A 19,244-nucleotide genomic window follows, 5' to 3' on the forward strand; every position below is an offset into this window, starting at 1 on the left:
GGGATGTTTCACTCAGATTTCCCCTGTGCCCCATGGATCTCTGAATACTAATATGCTCTCACTGTATATTAGCAAACAAAAACATTTCCCCTTCTTTTTTAAAAATAAAAAAGTAATTAAAACCTTACGAATTGTTCAGAATAAATAAAACGAATTGTTAGGGGCAGAGATGTTAACTGGTGGCTGTTTACACATCGGAGAGTATTTTGAATAAATCCCTGGTCAGGGTTAGTGTTCCCTGTCACAGGGATTTCCAGCCATTATTAACTACAACCCCCATAATCCTCAGCCAAAGGCCATTGCAGCTGTAAATGCTGGGATTTGTAGTCAACAACACCTGGGAATTCCTTTGACAGAGAACATGGGTTGGACCCTTTCTCCATACTCTTCCCTCAGATCCCCATGCTTCCTCTTCAGTTGGTAGGGCTCACACCTTTCCACTGAGCTGTCCTGATGGAACTTTTAACATGTATCTTATAAGATCTTTGGGCATCTTTTTAACATGTATCAGGTATGGATCTTTTAACATGTTAATTGCACCCAGAGCTAGAGGTGTGCACGAATGGTTTGCTGCCAAACCGGTTCACCTTGAACCGGGCCGGTTTGCAGGTTTGAGAGTGGACTGAACTTTGCATGCACAGAGGCCAGAACTGAACCACAGCGAAGCTGGCAGCTTGGTAAAGGAGGGAGGAACATCCTTGGGGTTGTGCCAGGGAGGGGGAGAGGTAGTAGGTGACCATGCTGATGATTAGGGCTTATTACCTCTCTCATCACCCCCACCCGGCTGCCCCTTACCCTTAGAAGAGTCCCACACCCCTGTACTTGTAAAATTCTGGGGATCTAACTGCCTAGAGATTTTGATAGTGGGTGATATACAGATTTGATAGATAGATAGATAGATAGATAGGAATCCTCACCAGCTGCCTGAACCTCCGAACCAGTTCGGTCAAATGGACCAGACAGGCCAGTCAGTTCAACCGAACCAGTTCAGAGCAACGTGGTTCAGTTCGAATTGATTCAGATTCAAAGTGATTCAAAAAAAAAAAATTGTTCCATGCATACCCCTAACCAGAGCAAAATTGGGTCGCCAGTCTTTCTTATGAACTATAATTGTGAAAATAGGTGTTAAACATCGCTGGGTTGTCTCGCCTCTAGAGGGTGACATGTTTGAGGAATTCAGATGATGATTTTCCCTTAATGGGATGAAACCTAAACACAGGTTACATCTTGCTGTTAACTAGCTAAGCAGCACTTTGTGCTTACACCATTGTTTACAAAGAGATGTCTGGAAGATTATTTTTGATTGCCATCTAGGAGATCCAAAAGGTACATTGGAGGTGTTCCTTTCCAAAGACCATTACGTTGATACAAAAAAAGTATATTCCCACTCAGATGCATTTAGAACAGCAGTAAATAACTTTTTAAACTGGATCATGGATATAAAACAAGGAAGTGGAGGGTGGGTAAAATTACTAAAGTAAAGGAAGTAAAACAATTAGGGAATTTAAATTAAAGCCTTGCAAGCCTAGCAACATTTGTACGACAATTAGAAAATTCTTGGAAGAGTAGGAGCCACCGACAAAGTGTATAAAATGGGTTGTCCACCAATGGTCTAACATTCCAAATCCAAACGCATCTCCATTCTTCAGCTCCGTAAGGAACTCGGTGAGTTTTCCACTCGAGGGCTTTGTCAAGGCTGAAATGCCACGGGGTGGAGAGCCAGTCTTGTGGAGGCGAGCATGAAGGGTCCACCTTGCTAAGCAGGGTCCATCTTTGCTAAGCAGGGTCCACCTTGGTTTGAATTTGAATGGGTGACTCTACGTGAGCATTGTAAGATATTCCTCTGAGGGGGTGGGGCCATAGCTCAGAGGAAGAGCTCCTGCTTTGCATGCAGGTGGCCCCAGGTTGAGTTCCTTCCTCCAAGGGCCGGAAGAGTCTTCTGCCTGAAGCCCTGGAGATCCACTGCCAGTTAGTGCAGACAGTACTGAGCTAGATGGGCCAACGGTCTGACTCAGTAGGAGGCAGATCCCTATATTCCTATGGCTCTTCTCTGTTGGTTCTCTTGTGTAGAAAACTAATGAGAGTTTATGCCAAATGTTGGTTGGGGTGACATTTCAAGGATAAGCCAGAGGTACCGACTTGGGCAAATGATCAGAGGGATTTCAAGCGATCAGGTTGTCAACCTGGTGAAAGACGAGGCCTACAAAGCCTCTCCTAACTGTCAAAGGTTCCTTCTAGCGAATCTGTGTTAGACGTCCTCGGTGATTCTCTCCTCATACTGTACATGCTTAATTTGATCACGCTTGGCTCACTGATCCCTAAAGGTTCTACGACACTGACATCTTCCAGGTCCAGTTCAAAATGCTCACCTACACAACCCTTATGGGCTTAGCACCTGTATACCTCTGGGACCGCATCCTTGGCCGGTTGTATCCCGGCCTGTGAGGTCTTCTCAGCTCTCCCTTCTTAGTGCCCTGGGCCCTGGTGTAATGCATGGTGCCTGGGCCCGTACGAGGCTGCTCCTCTCCTTTGGAGCATTCTCCCAACCCCCGACCAGATTCGTTCAGCCCTCCTCTCTGGCTAATTTTAAGGCCTTTCTTAAGACCCACCTGTTTTGCCAGGCTTTTGCTTTAATTATTATTATTATTATTATTGAAATTAATTGTTATTGTTATTCACTGCCTAGAGCAGGCCTGCTCAACTTCGGCCCTCCTGCAGATGTTGGCCTACAACTCCCATAATCCTTGGCTATTGGCCCCTATGGATGGGGCTTATGGGAGTTGTAGTCCAAAAACAGCTGGGGGACCTCAGTTGAGCAGGCCAGGCCTAGAGTCTTTGGAGGAGGTGGTATATAAGAAAATTCCAATCAATAAATAAATCTCACACCAGGTCCTGGGCACCACTCAGGATTAAGTCCAAGGTCACCTTCTCTCTGGTTGGTTCCATGACCAACTGTTCTAGGGCACAGTTGCTCAGTGTATCTAGAACTATCTATTCTATCTACTCAGTGTATCTATTTGGCCTCTGTCATTACTTGGATGTGAATTTACCCAGTCTATGGGTGGGTAACGACATCACCCATTATTACAGCTCTGTCTCTCCCTGAATTCCTTCTGCAACTCTCAATTAGTGGAAGTTTCAGGTTTCTCTCTCTGGCATCTTCAGGTAAGGTGGGAGAGACTCCTGCCTGAAATATTTTTGAGCCGCTCCAGTCAGTGTAGACGATCCTGAGCTGCATGGACTGAGGGAATCTGACTTGGCATAAGACAGTTTCCTGTGTTCCTATGAAATCTATCAGGTTTCTGGCTTTTAAGCTATTAAGGCTTGAAAGCAATGGTGATAAAATGGCAGAGCAGTCATCGGAATATGGAGAAACCATCTGAGAAAATGTCCCTATGTTTCTCCTCGGAAGAGATCCTGAGATTCTCCTTCGAATGTCTCTTGAGAGATATTGCAGTACCAGCTTGAGCTGAGTGAGGTTTGGCCACCACCAAGCTCAGAGGCAATAAGCTTCTAAATCCCAGTTGCAGGGGAGCAACAGCAGGAGAGTAGGGGTGTGCAAGGAACTGGCTGAACTGGTTTGGTTCAAGTCCAAATTGGACCCGAATCAAACTGGGCCCGTTCGGTCCAGCATCCCCTCGAAACATCCCCCCTCCCCAGTTAGGTATGGTCCTGGTTTCGCAGTTTGTTTGTTTTTAATAAAAAATGTTTTTTAAGTTCGAGGCAGCAGGAGCAGGGGTCCACGGAGGATCCCCTCCTCCCTTATGCTCTAAGTCAGCCCTTTGGGATGACCCAGGCTACGCAGAGGACCATTCTGCAGGCGCGGTGGCCTCCAAAATGACTGCTATGCTGAGGGGGAAAGGCCAAAGAGCAGCTGAACCAGAAGGGAGGTCAGTGGGGGGAGGGGGAACCTCCACGGACCACTCCCCCCCCGGCTGTCTCAAAAAACTCCCCCAGAGGGGGTAAGTGTTATTTTTAAAATTTTAATTTTAAAAAAACTGTGAACCCTCGGGGGGGGGGTTCCATCCAGGGTGGGACTGAACAGGAGGTGGTTAGAGGGCATGCCCATTCTCAGAGGCATCTGGTGGGCCACTGTGTGAAACAGTATGCTGTTCCAGATAGGCCTTGGACCTGATCCAGCAGGGCTGTTCTTCTGTTTGTAGGACTTCTTGCATGTGATCATGCATATGCCTTTCCACTGAGCTAGGGCCCACCTCCTAAGGCAGAGATCTGACAATGCTCCCATGTCGTCACCCCTTCAAATGCAAACCAAGGCAGAGCATGCTTAGCAAAGGGAAGAAGTCATGCTCAGTGTCACAATACCAGCTCTCCGCCAATGCAGGTCTACCCAAGGGATAGGGGAGTCTCTGTTTAGAAAGCGTTAGGATATTCTCATGAGAGCTGTAGAGTCAGGTGGTAGATTGATTGATTGATTGATTGACTTACAATTTAATATATGTCATTGCAGAGCAACACTTCTTGATTCAAGATGGTCTGGTGTGGAGTCCAAAGTCACTGCGATCCCTACTGCTATGGTGGCCGGTTAGGCATCTACTGTTACCCATATGGTTATGACTGCTGTTATGGCTGGCCCAACTCCTGTTATGACCCTTGCTGGGGCTATGGGAATTATCACAAGGGTCTCCACTGCTATGACCCCTGTACCTACCCATGTCTCTCAAGACTGGAAAACCACTGGTGGTGTGATCCTTGCCAAAGTTACCAGCACTACAGCTGCTATGATCCTTGCTGTTAACCATATTACCAGAGATACCAGCGGTACAGCTGCTACGATCCTTGTGGTTATGGGTCAGGGTGGAGCTCCAAATATGGCTGGGGATACGGAGGTTGCAGCTACTACCCGAAGAAGCAATACAGTTCTTCCTGGTGCTGTGGCCCGTATTAAGCCTGGAAGCTACCTTGATGGAACACAGAAGACGACACGACATTCCATCCCTCAGCCATCACAATAGATGCGGAGTCCAGAAGGCCCAGCTAAGACTGAGATTTGGGAAGGTAAATAACTTCACCTTGTGCTTTAGCTTTATTCCTTTCTCTTCTACCTCTCTCGGTGCTTATTCCTGACAACAAACACCCCTCTTCTCTTTCATACACATCATCTTATATTCCAACCTTTCGTGAGGTGCTGAAATCATTGTGTTAGGCATAAAATGATATTTGTGCACTTAAGTTGACAATACTTGTCCCATTGGCAGGTAGAACTCATGGTAATCATAATAATGTCGTATTTACCCAAATCCAAGATGAGGTCCACCACCCAGCACCACTCCCCCCCCAGTTCTTTTCTGTTAAATATAAGGGGGGCATCTTGAATTCAGAGTCCCCTTTCTTTTGGGTATAACCTGGATTTAACCTCTGTCTTTTAAGGCATTGTCTTAAATTCAGAGTTGCCTTCTATTTTGGTAAATACGGTATTCAGAACATGTCTATACCCCTTTCCAAAAGCAGACGAAATTTGCCATGTGGTATTCATAGCAAAAGGAATGAAAAATGGAATGGTTCCATGGCCCCAAAGAGCTCGAAATCTGTAAAGGGAGATACCAGCAACAACCACTGGAGGGACGCTGTGCTGAGCTGAATAGGAACAACAGCTTCCCCTCTTCTAAATATACGAGAGCTGCCATTTTAATAAAGTACCCCTTGGCCCAGTCGGCAGGAGTTAGAAATGAAGAAGTATAATGTTGTCTCTATGTCTGTCCACAAGGATACGTCAGCTTTTGTGGGGTGCGATCTCCAGCTCCACAGAGAAGATCTCTCATGATGATTTCCCCAGTAGTTCACCTTGCATTCTTTCATGTCTGTAATGCGTCTTTTTCACAAGCTACTTTTCTGCCTCATTAAAACATTTGGTGCATCATAGAAGCCCTGTGTCCTGTTTTTTCTCCCCCTCTTCCCCTTGAAATAAGACACATGAGATACGGTTATCAATGAAATTATGGAGAGCTGGGAACATCTGTTTGCATGGATGCTGTGTTAAGTGAGAGTCTGAACAATATTTCACCCTTGATGGACAAAATTTGACTGGTCTGTTGGCCAACTCTTCTTGGGACCACCCAACATCCATCTCTAGCCCTTCGTAGAGAACTTGCATCGACCTGCACTCGGGTTTTTTTTTAATTTATGGCCCCATTTCTGTACCGCTTTGCGTTAACATAATTCCAAAATGGTTTAAAATAGAATTAAAACAATGCCCATTAAAATATGAATTGAAAGTACAAATGTTAAATATGCACATCATCTCTCTCTCTTTTTAAATGTTCAAGAACCTGATACCAAAACATACCACACCACACAAGACACAAAGCCGCAGCAGTAACAATGAACTCTCACATAAGAGCTTGGTTGAAGAGCTTCATTATGAGGTTCTCCCCAGTGGACTACAACTCCCATCATCTAATGCCTAAGGACATCGCAGCTGGGAGTGATGGGAGAGTCCTGTTTACTGAGAGCACTGATGCCCTTTTCCAATAAACCTTTATGAATGTCTGGATTGACCACAATTGGAATTGAACATCTGACAAACCTCAAAGGCCAGGATTAGGATTGTTTCTCATGCAGAAGCACCCGGAAGCGACAACAGCCAAGGCACCTGCAGAATGAGACGAGAAGCAATTATTTCGTTTCTCTGTTGTATGTCTTGGCCCATAATCATGGAAGATCAAAGGCATCGGAAGGGTGTAACGTTGTACTCCTATTACGTGGAGATTGCGATCCAAAGTAATTGTTGCAGGCAGTGAAGGACAAACAATTACAGCCATTTAAAAGCATTGCTAAGTTGGCAGTGTCTGGTCAGGCGCTAAATTAGCAACTTGGACCATGGTTTGTAGGCCCAGTTTTCATGGGAACACTGGATAAAAGGGTACCATTTTAGATTCCAGAAGGGGACGTCTATGAACATAAGAACCTAAGAACAGCCCTGCTGGATCAGGCCCAAGGTCCATCTAGTCCAGCATCCTGTTTCCCACAGTGGCCCACCAGATGCCTCTGGGAAGCCCACAGGCAAGAGGTGAAGGCATGCCCCCTCCCCTACAACTGGTATTTAGAGGCATCTTGCCTCCAAGACTGGGGGTGGCTTATAGCCCTCAGACTAGTAGCCATTGATAGACCTGTTCTCCATGGATTGGACCACATGAAGCCACCTTACATTCAGCTGTTGTTGGTCTGTCTGTGTCCTTGTCATCTACTCTATCTGGTAGCAGATCTCCAGAAGATCCAGATCCTCAGGTTTTTTACAGCATTACTATCTGAGAATGTTTATAGCAGAGCTAGAACTGAACCCATGGCCTGTTTCTACCTGTGTTCTATCACTGATCTGCAGCTCTGCCGAAAGGAAAGAGCTTTGTCCCTGTCTCCAAAGAAGCGCATTGTGTTGGTGCTGTGCCTTTGTTGCAGAGTAAATTCATAAGTTCCCCACGTGGCCGTAGCAAGAATACTCTGACACACAGGTAAAAGTCAAACTGAAGAATGTATTGAAGTACAGGACACTTACATGATATGTATTCTCAGTAAGTCCAGTTACACATAAGTATACACATATATCAGGCACATGGATACAGCAGCCGGGTGGAGCAGCGTGGACCATTGTGGACAAGTCACTCCTGTCTGGGCTTTGTTCTTATATTGGCATTGGCCATCACATTTGGTCAGTACTCATGACCTTGTTATATGTCAACAGGCTTCACCTGTTGCCAGTCTCTCCACTTACTGCTACAGTGACTTGCACTTTGTTTTAAAGCTACTTACAACACCTCACAGGAATATATCCTGACATGTTCTATGTGCATTCCAAGATAGGTTTTGATTATACCCAAGCTTTTAAGGGTAAACACCTTTCCAAGCTCTGATTCAATTTTTTTCTTTTGTTGTTCATTATGCACAAGAACTAACAGATCATCCACATAGACCAGTATCATGGTTCTGTTGGTTCCTGACCCACGAATATACATACAAGGATCAGCTATACTCTTTTGGTAACCCAGATGTTTCAACTCTTTATCAAGACATTGATTCCAATTATGGGCTGACTGTTCTAACCCATATATGGCCTTTTTTAGTTTGTATACAGCATTAGGCTCATTGCTCTCATAGCCTGGTGCTTCTTTCATGTATATTGTCTCCTCTAGCTCAGCGTTAAGATAAGCAGTCTCAATATCGTAGTGAAACACTTTATATCCTCGCTGTTTAGCTAAGGCCAAAGACATTCTTACTGTTTCTCCTCGAACAGTGGGAGCATACGTTTCTTCATAATGCACAAATTGTCGCTGTGTAAAGCCTTGTGCCACGAGCCTTGCTCTGTAAATCACACCTCCGTTTTGTGTGACTTTCCTTTTGTATATCCACTTACATCCTACAGCTACCTTTCCTCTTGGTAGTTTTGTAGGAGCAGACACTTTTAGTTTCTCCATTGCTTCCATCTCTTTATTCATTACTTTCTCCCATTCACGTCTCTTGCTAACAGGCAGGCTTAGTACTTCCTGGTATGTCATAGGCTCTTCCTGAACACTATTGATTTTGAATCTCTCTGGAGGTATACCTTTGGTTTCTCTTTCGGATCTTCTAGGCTCTGCCTCTGTATCATCTGTTTCTGTCTCACTTTCCTCTGTTTCCGTCTCAGTCTCAGAGAGATCACTACTGTCTGCTACTCTTTCCTCCCTGTGTGTATCAGGTTTCACTGTTATGCTTGTTGACTCTCTGATAGGCAGAAGAACCTCTGAATTGTCATGGATACGCTCCCAATTGCAATGCTCAGCAAACTTAGCTGATCTGGATACAATGATTCTATCCTTGTCTAAGAAGCGGTATCCCTTAGTTGCTGGTTCATATCCAACAAATCTTAGCTTTCTTGTTTTATTCTGGTTCTTTCTCCTCAGTTGTTTGGGTATATGCACGTAGGCATAAGACCCGAATACTCGCAGATGCCTCACAGAGGGCTTTCTGCCGTATAACATGTAATAGGGAGTCTGATTGATTACAGAGCTCCACAACCTATTCACTAGATAGTTGGCAGTTAATATTGCCTCTCCCCAGAGCACCCTCTTGAGGTTAGCGTCTAGCAGCAGGGCATCTTTCATGACCTGTAGCACACCATTCCTGTAGCACACCAGTGACTTGCACTTTGTTTTATAGCTACTTACAACACCTCACAGGAATATATCCTGACACATTGGAAGCTGCCATACCGAATCAGACCATTGGTCCATCTAGAAAGACACCATAATTCTATGCATGGGGTGCAGCAACAAGGCACCTTTTCAAGTAGTGACTCTTGTATTTAGCAAGGGGAGAGCAACTGGCCCTATCCAGCCCCAGCACAGCATCCCTCCAGTGGCTATTGCTAGTGTCTGTCTCATGTTTCTTTGTAGATTGTTAGTCCTTTGGGGACAGGGAAGCATCTTGTAGAATGCAGAATCCAGAGGAAAGAGTTGTGGTATGCAAGGCAGTGGCGTTGAATCGGGAATATTAATGGTTTAATGAGACAGACATTATTAACAGAGAGGCAAGTGCAGATTGCTTTTCAGTGCTCTTGCTGCTGGCTGTTTGTTAGCCTCGCCTCTACTCCAGGACTAAAATGCAAATATCTAAAGCCCAATTCAAAAGCTGGCCTGGATCAAGGAATGGATTAACCAAAAACACCACATTGATCATTTATTTTTCTGTGTACACCACTGTGAAACTAACGTCATGTGTAATTAATGCTGGTTGCTGACTGTAATAATAAAGTGGTGTATAAATATCCATAGTATGCATCTATGATCTGATGCATAGCGTTTATGTTTTTCTTATGTATGCACATCTCTGATTTTGTCGTTTGGTTGGCATAGTTTTCTTCAGGAGAAGCTTTATGTCTTTGGGAGGGAACTGCTTTTGATCTTGCTCTGATTTCACTTTTGACTCGAGTGCTTTACTGTGGAGTGAGACCCTTTTACTGTGTTTTTCATTTTTTAAAACATTGAGTTGTGCCACAAGTTTGCACAGCTAGCAAAGAGGTACAGCTGTCTGTGGAGATAGCAAAGAGCCATGTTGAGCTGAAACAGAAATTAACTTTTATTTTCTCTTTCCAAACCTCCCCTTCTCCTCCTACAGTGCCACCTAGTGGCCCTGAACTATATACAACTATTATCATATCAGCTATCTATTAACTTGTCCCTTCATCTCTAACTGAAACCCTCTGTAATTGTCAGCCATCTTCGCTCATGGCTGAAGGACCCTGGGTGCAAACATGAAATGAAATAATGACTGCAACACCAAGTGATCTAAAAGGCCAAACTGAAGACAGGTCATCCTGGAGAGAATCTATCTATTTGGTTGCTAAGAGTTGACACCAACCTGACGGCACTTAATCAATCAACCAATCACTGTGATACAAAGCAAGCTTTATTGGGGATGAGATCTGTTGGAATCTGTGTCTGTTGGGATCACAACTGATAAGAGTTTGGGGTTGAGATGGGAAGACAAGAACACACACTTGAGTTAGTCAAGATCTGGTTTGGCAAGTGAGAAGGAAGAGTGTTAAGTTACACATTGAAGAAATACAGAGATCGATGTAATTGATAAACCAGGACTTGGTTTTCAGAAGTCCCAGTTGCCCAAATCCAACATTTCTCCAAAAGAAATATACTGTATTCATCTGAATCCAAGACTAGGCTTTTTCCAAACTCTTGGAAGATAGAAATTGGAAATTTGCCTTCAATCCAGAGTCCTCTTCCTTTCAGTAAATCTAAATACAAACTGGGGGGGGGACATTTTCTTAATGGGGGCCATCTTAAATTCAGAGGCATTGTTGATTCAAGTAAATTTGGGTCTGAAGCTCAGCAATGGATCCAGCAAATGCCACTCATTCTGGTTCACCTTGGAGATTCCTTTGGAGTTTAACAGGATCCGCAGCTACTGTACCCCCGGCTGCTGTATCCCCGATACGCAGAGAAGCCTAATGCTCTCCCGCTGTAGTAACACGGGTCGCAGGAGATCGGCTTGCAGCTGTAACGGCACCGGTATGCGTAGCAGGGCTTGCGGCAGACAGGAATGGGGCCGTAATCGCATGGGTCATAGCAGCTTCTGCCATAACTGTAGTACCTAGAACCACCAGAGCAGCCAGAGCCAGAGAATGAGCCATAGTGGCGTGGCACAAAGCAGCCGGTGTTCGAGCCATAAATATATCTGTAGCCACGTGGCTCATAGCAACTGGGAAGGTAACCAGAGAAGGAGCCGATGCCAAATCCGCACGGTTCATAGTAACATGGGTCACAGAGGCCTTGTGGCTGGTATATGTTTTGTAGGCCACCAGGTGGGTAGTGGCTAATGAGAACAATGCCCATCCTGTCTAGATAAAGGGTCACCTGAAATCAAAGACATTTGAGAATCTATTGGTGAAAACAATCGGTTTTATGGGAAGACCGGTTTATTTAAAACATGTGCCCTTCTGCTGATCCATATTCCCAGGGTGGCTCACAGCCTCAAGGAAAGCAATAGCAGGTCTGAATTACCACTCGAAATAAAGGAACAGAAATAGTAAATGCAGAGCAATAAGAAAAATGGTAAAGTTTTTAAAAGAAAGGGGGGGGGAAGCTCAGTGCTTTTTGCCCTAAACTAAAAAGCCCTAAATAGGTTGGATATTTAAGGTTCACTCGGTAAGCAGCATCATTTTGAAATGTGCTTTTAAAAAGGACTTGCGGTCCACATTTATGAATCGGCAACCGGATTGACCCAACCAACCCTGGTTAGCAAACCTTGTCACTGTCTTTTGCATGAAATGATCCTGACTGCGCTTGGATTTTAGAAAGAATGAGGTTGCTTCTGATGATCATCAGGAGGTTACAGAACAGACTGTTGGGCAAGCACATTATAAAATTGATATTCTAATACAGTCCCTCTGGCAAAATTCCTTGTTAGATGGTTATCAGGTGGGAAAGAGTAAACGAAAGATGAATGTTAAGTGATCACTTTCAAACACGCCAAGGATGAGTGTAGAGGTTCAAGCATCAGTGTGGTTAAGAGCCCATCAGCCTTTTTAATTCATGTTCACAGTCAACATCTAGAATGTGAGCCCCTTGGGGCAGAGATCTTTCAGTCCTTGTAAATGATCATATACATGAATCTATGAGGTAATTCTGAGCTCAAACTGTGTTCTACCCGAGTTTGGGATCTGTGTGTGTTCCCAATTTTCAGTGGTTTGGGAGCGAGGTAGGAGGAAAACCTGGGTAGAAGTGATTGTGTGGAAGCAAGGTAGGAGCAAACTTGGGTAGCTTTTCCTCTGAACGTGCTTCCGCACAATCACTTCTATCCAGGTTTCCCTCCTACCTTGCTTCCACATAACCAAAAATTGGGAACGCACACAGCAACCAAACCCTGGTTGGACACAATTTTTGATTGGGTGAGTGACCTCCCTCCTTCCCTCCCTCCCTCCCTCCCTTCCTTCCTGTTCCCTGCATTTATAGCTATCTGTCTATCTACCGATCTATCTGTCATTCTAGTTTTATAATTATTGCTATAATTAATAAAACTCAGAGGGTACAAATCACTGGAAGAATGAAACCCCCATCTTAGCAGACCATTAAGCCATCTAGTCAAGGATGATCATCTCCACATGGCAAAAGATCTCCAGGGTATCAAACTGGCCTATCACCAGTCACCTTTTTAAACTTTAACTGGAGATGCCAGGGTATGTCTGTTGCTCAGTGGTAGAGCATCTTCTTTCCATGCAGAAGGTCCCAGGTTCAAATTCTTCAACATCTCCCAGTAGAGTTGAGAAAGATCCTTCTGAAACTCTGGAGACCTGTTGCCAGTCAGTGTAGATAGTACTGAGCTAGACAGACCAATGGTCTGACTCAGTAGAAAGCCACTCCTTATGTTCCTATGCATCAAACCTGTGGCCTGGTACATAATTGTGTGGCATCATTGACCTCTGGACCTTCCCCACATGAGCTGAGATCCCCTCTTCCAGTTTAAAATACCAGCAATGGGAAATTGCATAAAAGAGCAAGGCAACCCAGACTTACCAAGATCTCTGAAGAGTCATATACAGGAGATTTGTTTGTAAAACTGTTCATATGTATGCATTTTTTAATATATATTCTCACCCAGCCTCAAGGGCTCGGGTCCACAAAGGAAAGCTTAATTAGATGGCAACCCAGCATACAGTGTTCGTATTAATTTCCCAAACGGGTTTAATTACTTTGCCACCTCTTTGATAATTAATTTACAGAGAGTCTCGCTTCTTTTTTTCAAGCTTTGCAAGCTTAAGGTCCTCAGAGCAGCTGGTCTTGCAGATGTGCCTATCTTTCCTTTTGGAATCCTTTCATAAAGGTCATATGATGATGAGAGATCTCCTAGGAGATGTCTCCAGGGAACCATCAAACCCACCATTTGACAAAAGAGATCACATAATAAAGAAGGTATCCTTAGACTTGCAGTGAAATAAACCAACCAAAATGTGTGCAACCTCATCAAAGACTTCTTTAAGAGAACGCCTGGTGTGTGTGGATCCATTTGCACCAATGAAGCCCCTGCCATGCCCGGAAATAATTCAGGATTTGATGCCTAGGTCAAGAAAGAAGTACCTCATATAATGATTACACATTGGGGCTATTTTAATGATCTGCATAAATCGGGCTAGGAGAGCCTAGCCTGATTTTTGCAGGTCATCAGAACCACTGGGCTCGACTGCGAGCCCGGTGGTTCTAGAGCAGGTAACCCGCTCAAGAACCCCTGCCCCCAAACCAGGTTTGTGTAGCGAGTGCACCGCAAACCTGCTTTCCAAAATCGTGAGTAGCTGCGGCATGGCTTCACACCGCACCTACTCACAAGTAGACCCCCAGAGGGGAGGCGAAAAGCCGCCTCCTGACTCCGGGGGTCTCCCCAGTATGCCTTGCGTGCTCACGCAGGGCATATTGGGGCTTCTGGGGGCCACGCGGCCCCCACTCCCCTCCAGCCCCCACCGGCTCTGTCACAGAGCCAGCAATCGTGTAGGCAGCCGATCCGGCCACCCAGGACTCCCTGCCTGATCGTCTGCGGGGAGAGTTTTGCAAAAAGCGGGTCTCACGGATCGTGTAGCGGGTCTCACGGATCGCCTCCCTGTATGTTACACTGTCATGAACTTGCTGCAAAGAGTTTGTTACAAAATTGAAGGATACTTTAAGGCAGGGTTTCTTAACCTTGGGCCCCCAGATGTTGGTGGACTACAACTCCCATAATCCCCAAGCAAAAGCCATTGCAGCAGAGGATTCTAGGAGTTGTAGTCCAACAACATCTGGGGGCCCAAGGTTAAGAAACTTTGCTTTAAGGTTATTCAGACCAGAGATTCTCAAGGTTGAGTCCCCAAATGTTATTGGACTTCAGCTCCCATAATCCCCAGCCCCAGTGGCCATCAGTTGGGGATTATGGGAGCTAAAGTCCAATAACATCTGGGGACCCAACCTTGAGAATCCCTGATTCACACAATCAAACACTGGGTTCTACTCAGTTCTGGGAGCTGTGTGTGCTCCCAATTTTCTCTTGTGTGGAAGCAAGATAAGAGGAAAACCTGGGTAGAAGTGATTGTGTGGAAGCAAGGTAGGAAGCAAACCTGGGTAGCTTTTCCTCCAACCTTGATTCCACACAATCACTTCTACCCAGGTTTTCCTCCCACCTTGCTTCCCCACAACCGAAAATTGGGAGCACACACAGCTCCCAAACCCAGGTAGAACACAGTTTTTGATTGTGTGAATGACCTCCATGTCTGCTGCGGTGAGCACAGTAAACTTCATCAGAGGACGTGCTCTAAATTGTGGCCTCTTCCGTGCTTTTTGTGAAGACATTGGTACCAAGCAAGCATACGGTCCTCCTTTTCAGTTCAGAAATGAAGTGGCTTTCCCATGGCCGGATGCTTTCTCATATTTTTGAAATGCACAAAGAAATAAGTCATTTCTTTTGTAACCATAGATTCAGTTGATGACTTTGAAAATAGAGAATTTATCCTTTGCCTAGTGTGCATGGTTCAGACAATTGTTCGGACCATGGTTTTCCCCGTGGCACTCTATGAATGTGAAAGCTGGACTTTGAAGAAGCAAGATAGAAAAAGTATTGATGCTTTTGAACTTTGGTTCTGGAGAAGACTTCTGAGGCCACCATGGACAGCCAGGAAAACAAACAAATGGATCATAGAACAAATCAATCCAGAATTTTCACTTGAGTCACAAATGACCAGGCTCAAGTTATCATACTTTGGACACATTATGCAAAGATCCAGCTCCCTTGAGAAGTCCATAATGCTGGAGAAAGTTGAAGGAAAGATCAGGATGACCAGCAGCAAGGTGGATGGACTCAATGACGACAGTGATGAATAAATGAATCAGTCAGTCAGTCAATCAAACAACTGTGCATGGCAGATGTATTCACACACCCAAATGAACTCAACACAAATAGACCAATCTGAATGATCTTTCCTTCCCACATGCTCACCTTAATTGTAAGTTTTCTTCCAAGTATCTAGAAGATTGCCCTGATGAGCCATAAACAGTGGCTCAATTTGTAGTAGGTTGCAAAACTGTTTGGGCAGAGAAATCTTGTCATATTCTTCTGTCATATAATTTACATGACAACATACAAGGAACACAACCCTCTATTAGTCAAATAACACAGCTTGTAGAGCATCCACCAACATAAGCAGGGGTGATGCCATCTGAAACCAGTGATTAAGACAAACTAGCATAATTTTCCGTGCTAATTAGCTGGTGTCTAACAGGGTTGGGATGACACAGAGTCAGAGTGCAAAGCTCTTTCAGAAGGGCACTCTAGAAATTTGGATCACTTCTAATGAGCAGATGTTGACTTATTAGTTAATCAGAGATACAAAGGACTTAATAAGATTGAGCTCTAGATTGGGGTCACTACCTTAAGACTACAAAGCCCATGAGCACCATTTAATTAGGACATGATGGAGGAAAATATACCTTAATGTTTAATCCTAAAGTTTTGTTTTCCCTCCCTCCATCCCACAATAGATAGATAGATAGATAGATTCAATTGAGTTTATTACGATCAGATAATGATCAAACAAATTACAGCTCAGGCCCAAATTAAAAGAACCTTAAGGGTAAATATTAGTATAGATATATAAGAATACATATATAGAAGCTATTGCATGAGAGTAAAATAAGATAAGATGAACAACCTAAAAACCAAAAAAACCCCAATTAACCGTTTCTAACACACCATGTGCAGATTATGTAAAACTCGTCAGAGTTATTTGGATATCTTAAAACAAAAGGGGTAAAGTAAAGTGTGCCGTTGCTAAATCAAGTCATTTCCCCACTAAAATGTAAAGAGGAGGGGGGAAAGAGGAGTAGGAACCCAATCCCCGCCCTGACTTGCTGGAGATTCTGCATTCCAATAAATAACCCTGAGATTTGAGACAAGATGGTTGTCTCTAAAAACAGCTCAGACATGTTCGGCAGCAAGCATACACAAGCAAAAGACATTAATCTTTGCCTCTCAGGCTGAAGACAAATGCATCTCTTTGGTTTAAAAGGTTCCGACAGATGCTGCAGGAACAAGATGATGTGATGATCAAAAGGTGGGGGCTAGTAGCCGCAAAGTCGTACATAAATACAAGTGTAACAACGGACCAGTTTGGGTGTCTGATGATCTGAGCTTCCTTCCAACCCTCTTTGAATCTTGTTTACCATCTTGCTTTTTGTCTGCTTTTGAACTAAGATCTTAAGAGAGGGTTTCCTGGAACTTGTATATTGATGCATCTGCTCTGGAAAGCCAGCTGAACAGCTCCAACTCCTTGATCACTTCTCCAACTCCTTGATCACTTCTCCGATCACTTTGGTGGACCTTTTCTAATCTTTTGCATCTCCAGGTCCCCCCTTTTGGGATCTGGTGACTGAGAAGGAACTTGGCTCAGTGGAAGAGCATCTGCTTTGAATGCAGAAAGCCTCAGGAAGCTTCTCCAGGTAGGGCTGGGAAAGACCCATCTAAAACCTTGGAGAGCTGCTTCCAGTTCGTGTAGACAATACTGAGCTAGGTAGCCCAATGGGAGATTCCTAAGTAAAATATATAAGAACTATATACAGAATCCAAATGAGGGGACACCATAGAGTTGTATGAAGGCACAATAATATTAGCAGTTTTATTTTCAGGCCTTTTCCTAAGAATCCCTAGGATGGAATTTGTCCTTTTTCACAGCTTCTGAAGATGGGCCTAACATTTTCATTAAACTGTCCATCATGACCCAGACCCTCCACTGTTTGGTGGGGGGGGGGGCAAAATGTTCATTAGTATTCTTTTTTGTAGTTTTATAGTTGTTATGAATCATTTTTAAAATTGGCAAAATCTTCTTATGAATAATCTTCCATCTTCCTTCCTTCCCCTCCCTCCCTCCCTCCCTCCCTCTTTCTTTCTTTCTTTCTTTCTTTCTTTCTTTCTTTCTTTCTTTCTTTCTTTCTTTCTTATTTGAATCTATTAAAAAGCAGGTTGCTAAGGATCTGGCCTCTCCCACTTCCCCCCTCCCTATATGAAATTGTGTCCATGGACTTCATTAACAAATACGAGGTAAGGAGTGTGGGTCTTTGGCATTTCTTAAATACTTAGACCAGTGGTTCCCATTAGGGATGCGCACAAATCAAATTTTGTGATTCGATTCGATTCTAATTCAAATCAAATCAGTTCAAAATAGGGTCGAGTGAATTCAAATTTGAATCGGTTTGATTCAGATTTGAATCAATTTGACCCTGTTTTGGCACTGTTTTAAAGCAAAAAGGGTACCTGAATAGTTTTTAAAAGACACCAAAGTGGTTGTCAAATTGATTTGAATAAAATCTGGCCAATTCGATTCAAATATGAATTGCTCGAATCACCTGGATTCGAGTTAAATTGATCCAATTGATTCTCATAACCCTAGTTTCCAAACTGTGATACTCCAGATGTTGTTGAATTACAACTCCCATCATTCCCAACCACAATAAATTGCAGTCTCTGAGTGAGATTTTCTATTGCCAGATCATGAGGTTATCACAATCAGAAACCTTTGATTGTGAAACCTATGATCGAAACCTATGATCAAAAGCCTTTGTCCACCAAAAAGATGGATGGTTCTAGATATTGTTCTCCTTTCCAGAGGGGAGCCAGAAATACAGAATGCAAGAGACAGTCAAAGAAGACATAAGGTGGTTTGATTATAAGTATGAATTTTATTCCATGACACAGAAGAATGAAACAAGGGGAGAAGTCGAGAAAAGTTCTATCTTTCTTTCTTTTCCTCCATTCAAAGTTATCTCAGGTGGAGTCAGAAGTCAGAACATCCAGGCACATGATTTATGGGAAGTTTTGAAAAGATGGAGCAGCCATTAGGATAACAAGATGGCCACCATGTTTTCTACTTGAGGACTGGGGAAAGTCCTGGCTCTGTATTTCAGAAGGGCTGAATGCCATAACCTCTCAGGAAACTAGTGGTGGTCTTGTTGGCCCTCAGCTTTTCTGAAATCCGGGCCCAAACATGGAAGCCACCGACTGGCTGCTCCATCTTCAATCTCATGAAGACTCCCCTTCAAATTTAGTAAGGACCGTAGCTCCCGTAAGTATATCTACTCGAAGGGGGGGCTAGTCTGGCACCATAGCCCAACCTGTACTTGCAAGGATCGTAACAGCCTCCCCTATTGCTGTACCGGTAACCGTAACTACATGGGGGGATGCATGAAGCACTGGACCCATAACCGTGGCCATAGCTGTAGCCTCCAGAGCCATAACCGGAGCCGTAACCACAGGATCCGTAACCACCGGAGCCATAACCACAGGAGTCATAACCACCAGAGCCATAACCACAGGAACCGTAACCACCAGAGCTGTAACCGCCAGAGCTGTAACCGCCGGAGCCATAGCTAGAGCCGTAACCGTAGCTGCAGGGGTTGTAGAGGCCACAGCTAGGCGGCGGATGGCAAGGCTGGTAGCAAGGCTGGTAGCATGGATCGTAGAAGCTGGATTGCCGATAGAGATTCATCTTTCTTGTGGGGATGTGGGTCAAGACTGAAACGATCATATTAGATGGGGTCAAAAACATTAACAAAATCCGGATGCCACAATTATTCTAACCAAGCCTGTGTATCCCTGCTTCCACTTCCCAATAGAGACACATCTTTCTTGAGGGGGTGGTGGGTCAGTTATCTTTGCAGGGTTTGGCAGGGGGCAGGGAGAAAGGATGGAAATATTAAACCCTCCAGCAGCTTCCATATTTACCTGAATCCAAG

General features: G+C 44.3%; 1 protein-coding gene across 1 annotated transcript; it reads right to left on the minus strand.

Moving 5' to 3' along the window:
• Nucleotides 1-10,889: 10,889 nt before the first annotated feature.
• Nucleotides 10,890-18,997, minus strand: LOC128337292 (keratin-associated protein 21-1-like). The gene is made up of 2 exons (XM_053278094.1): nt 18,666-18,997; nt 10,890-11,094 (listed from the first exon to the last, which is right to left on the minus strand). The coding sequence occupies exons 1-2, from the start codon at nt 18,995-18,997 to the stop codon at nt 10,890-10,892; spliced, it is 537 nt and encodes a 178-aa protein (XP_053134069.1).
• Nucleotides 18,998-19,244: the final 247 nt, after the last annotated feature.

This window comes from Hemicordylus capensis, chromosome 14 (genome assembly GCF_027244095.1).
Source record: "Hemicordylus capensis ecotype Gifberg chromosome 14, rHemCap1.1.pri, whole genome shotgun sequence".
NCBI lineage: Eukaryota > Metazoa > Chordata > Lepidosauria > Squamata > Cordylidae > Hemicordylus > Hemicordylus capensis.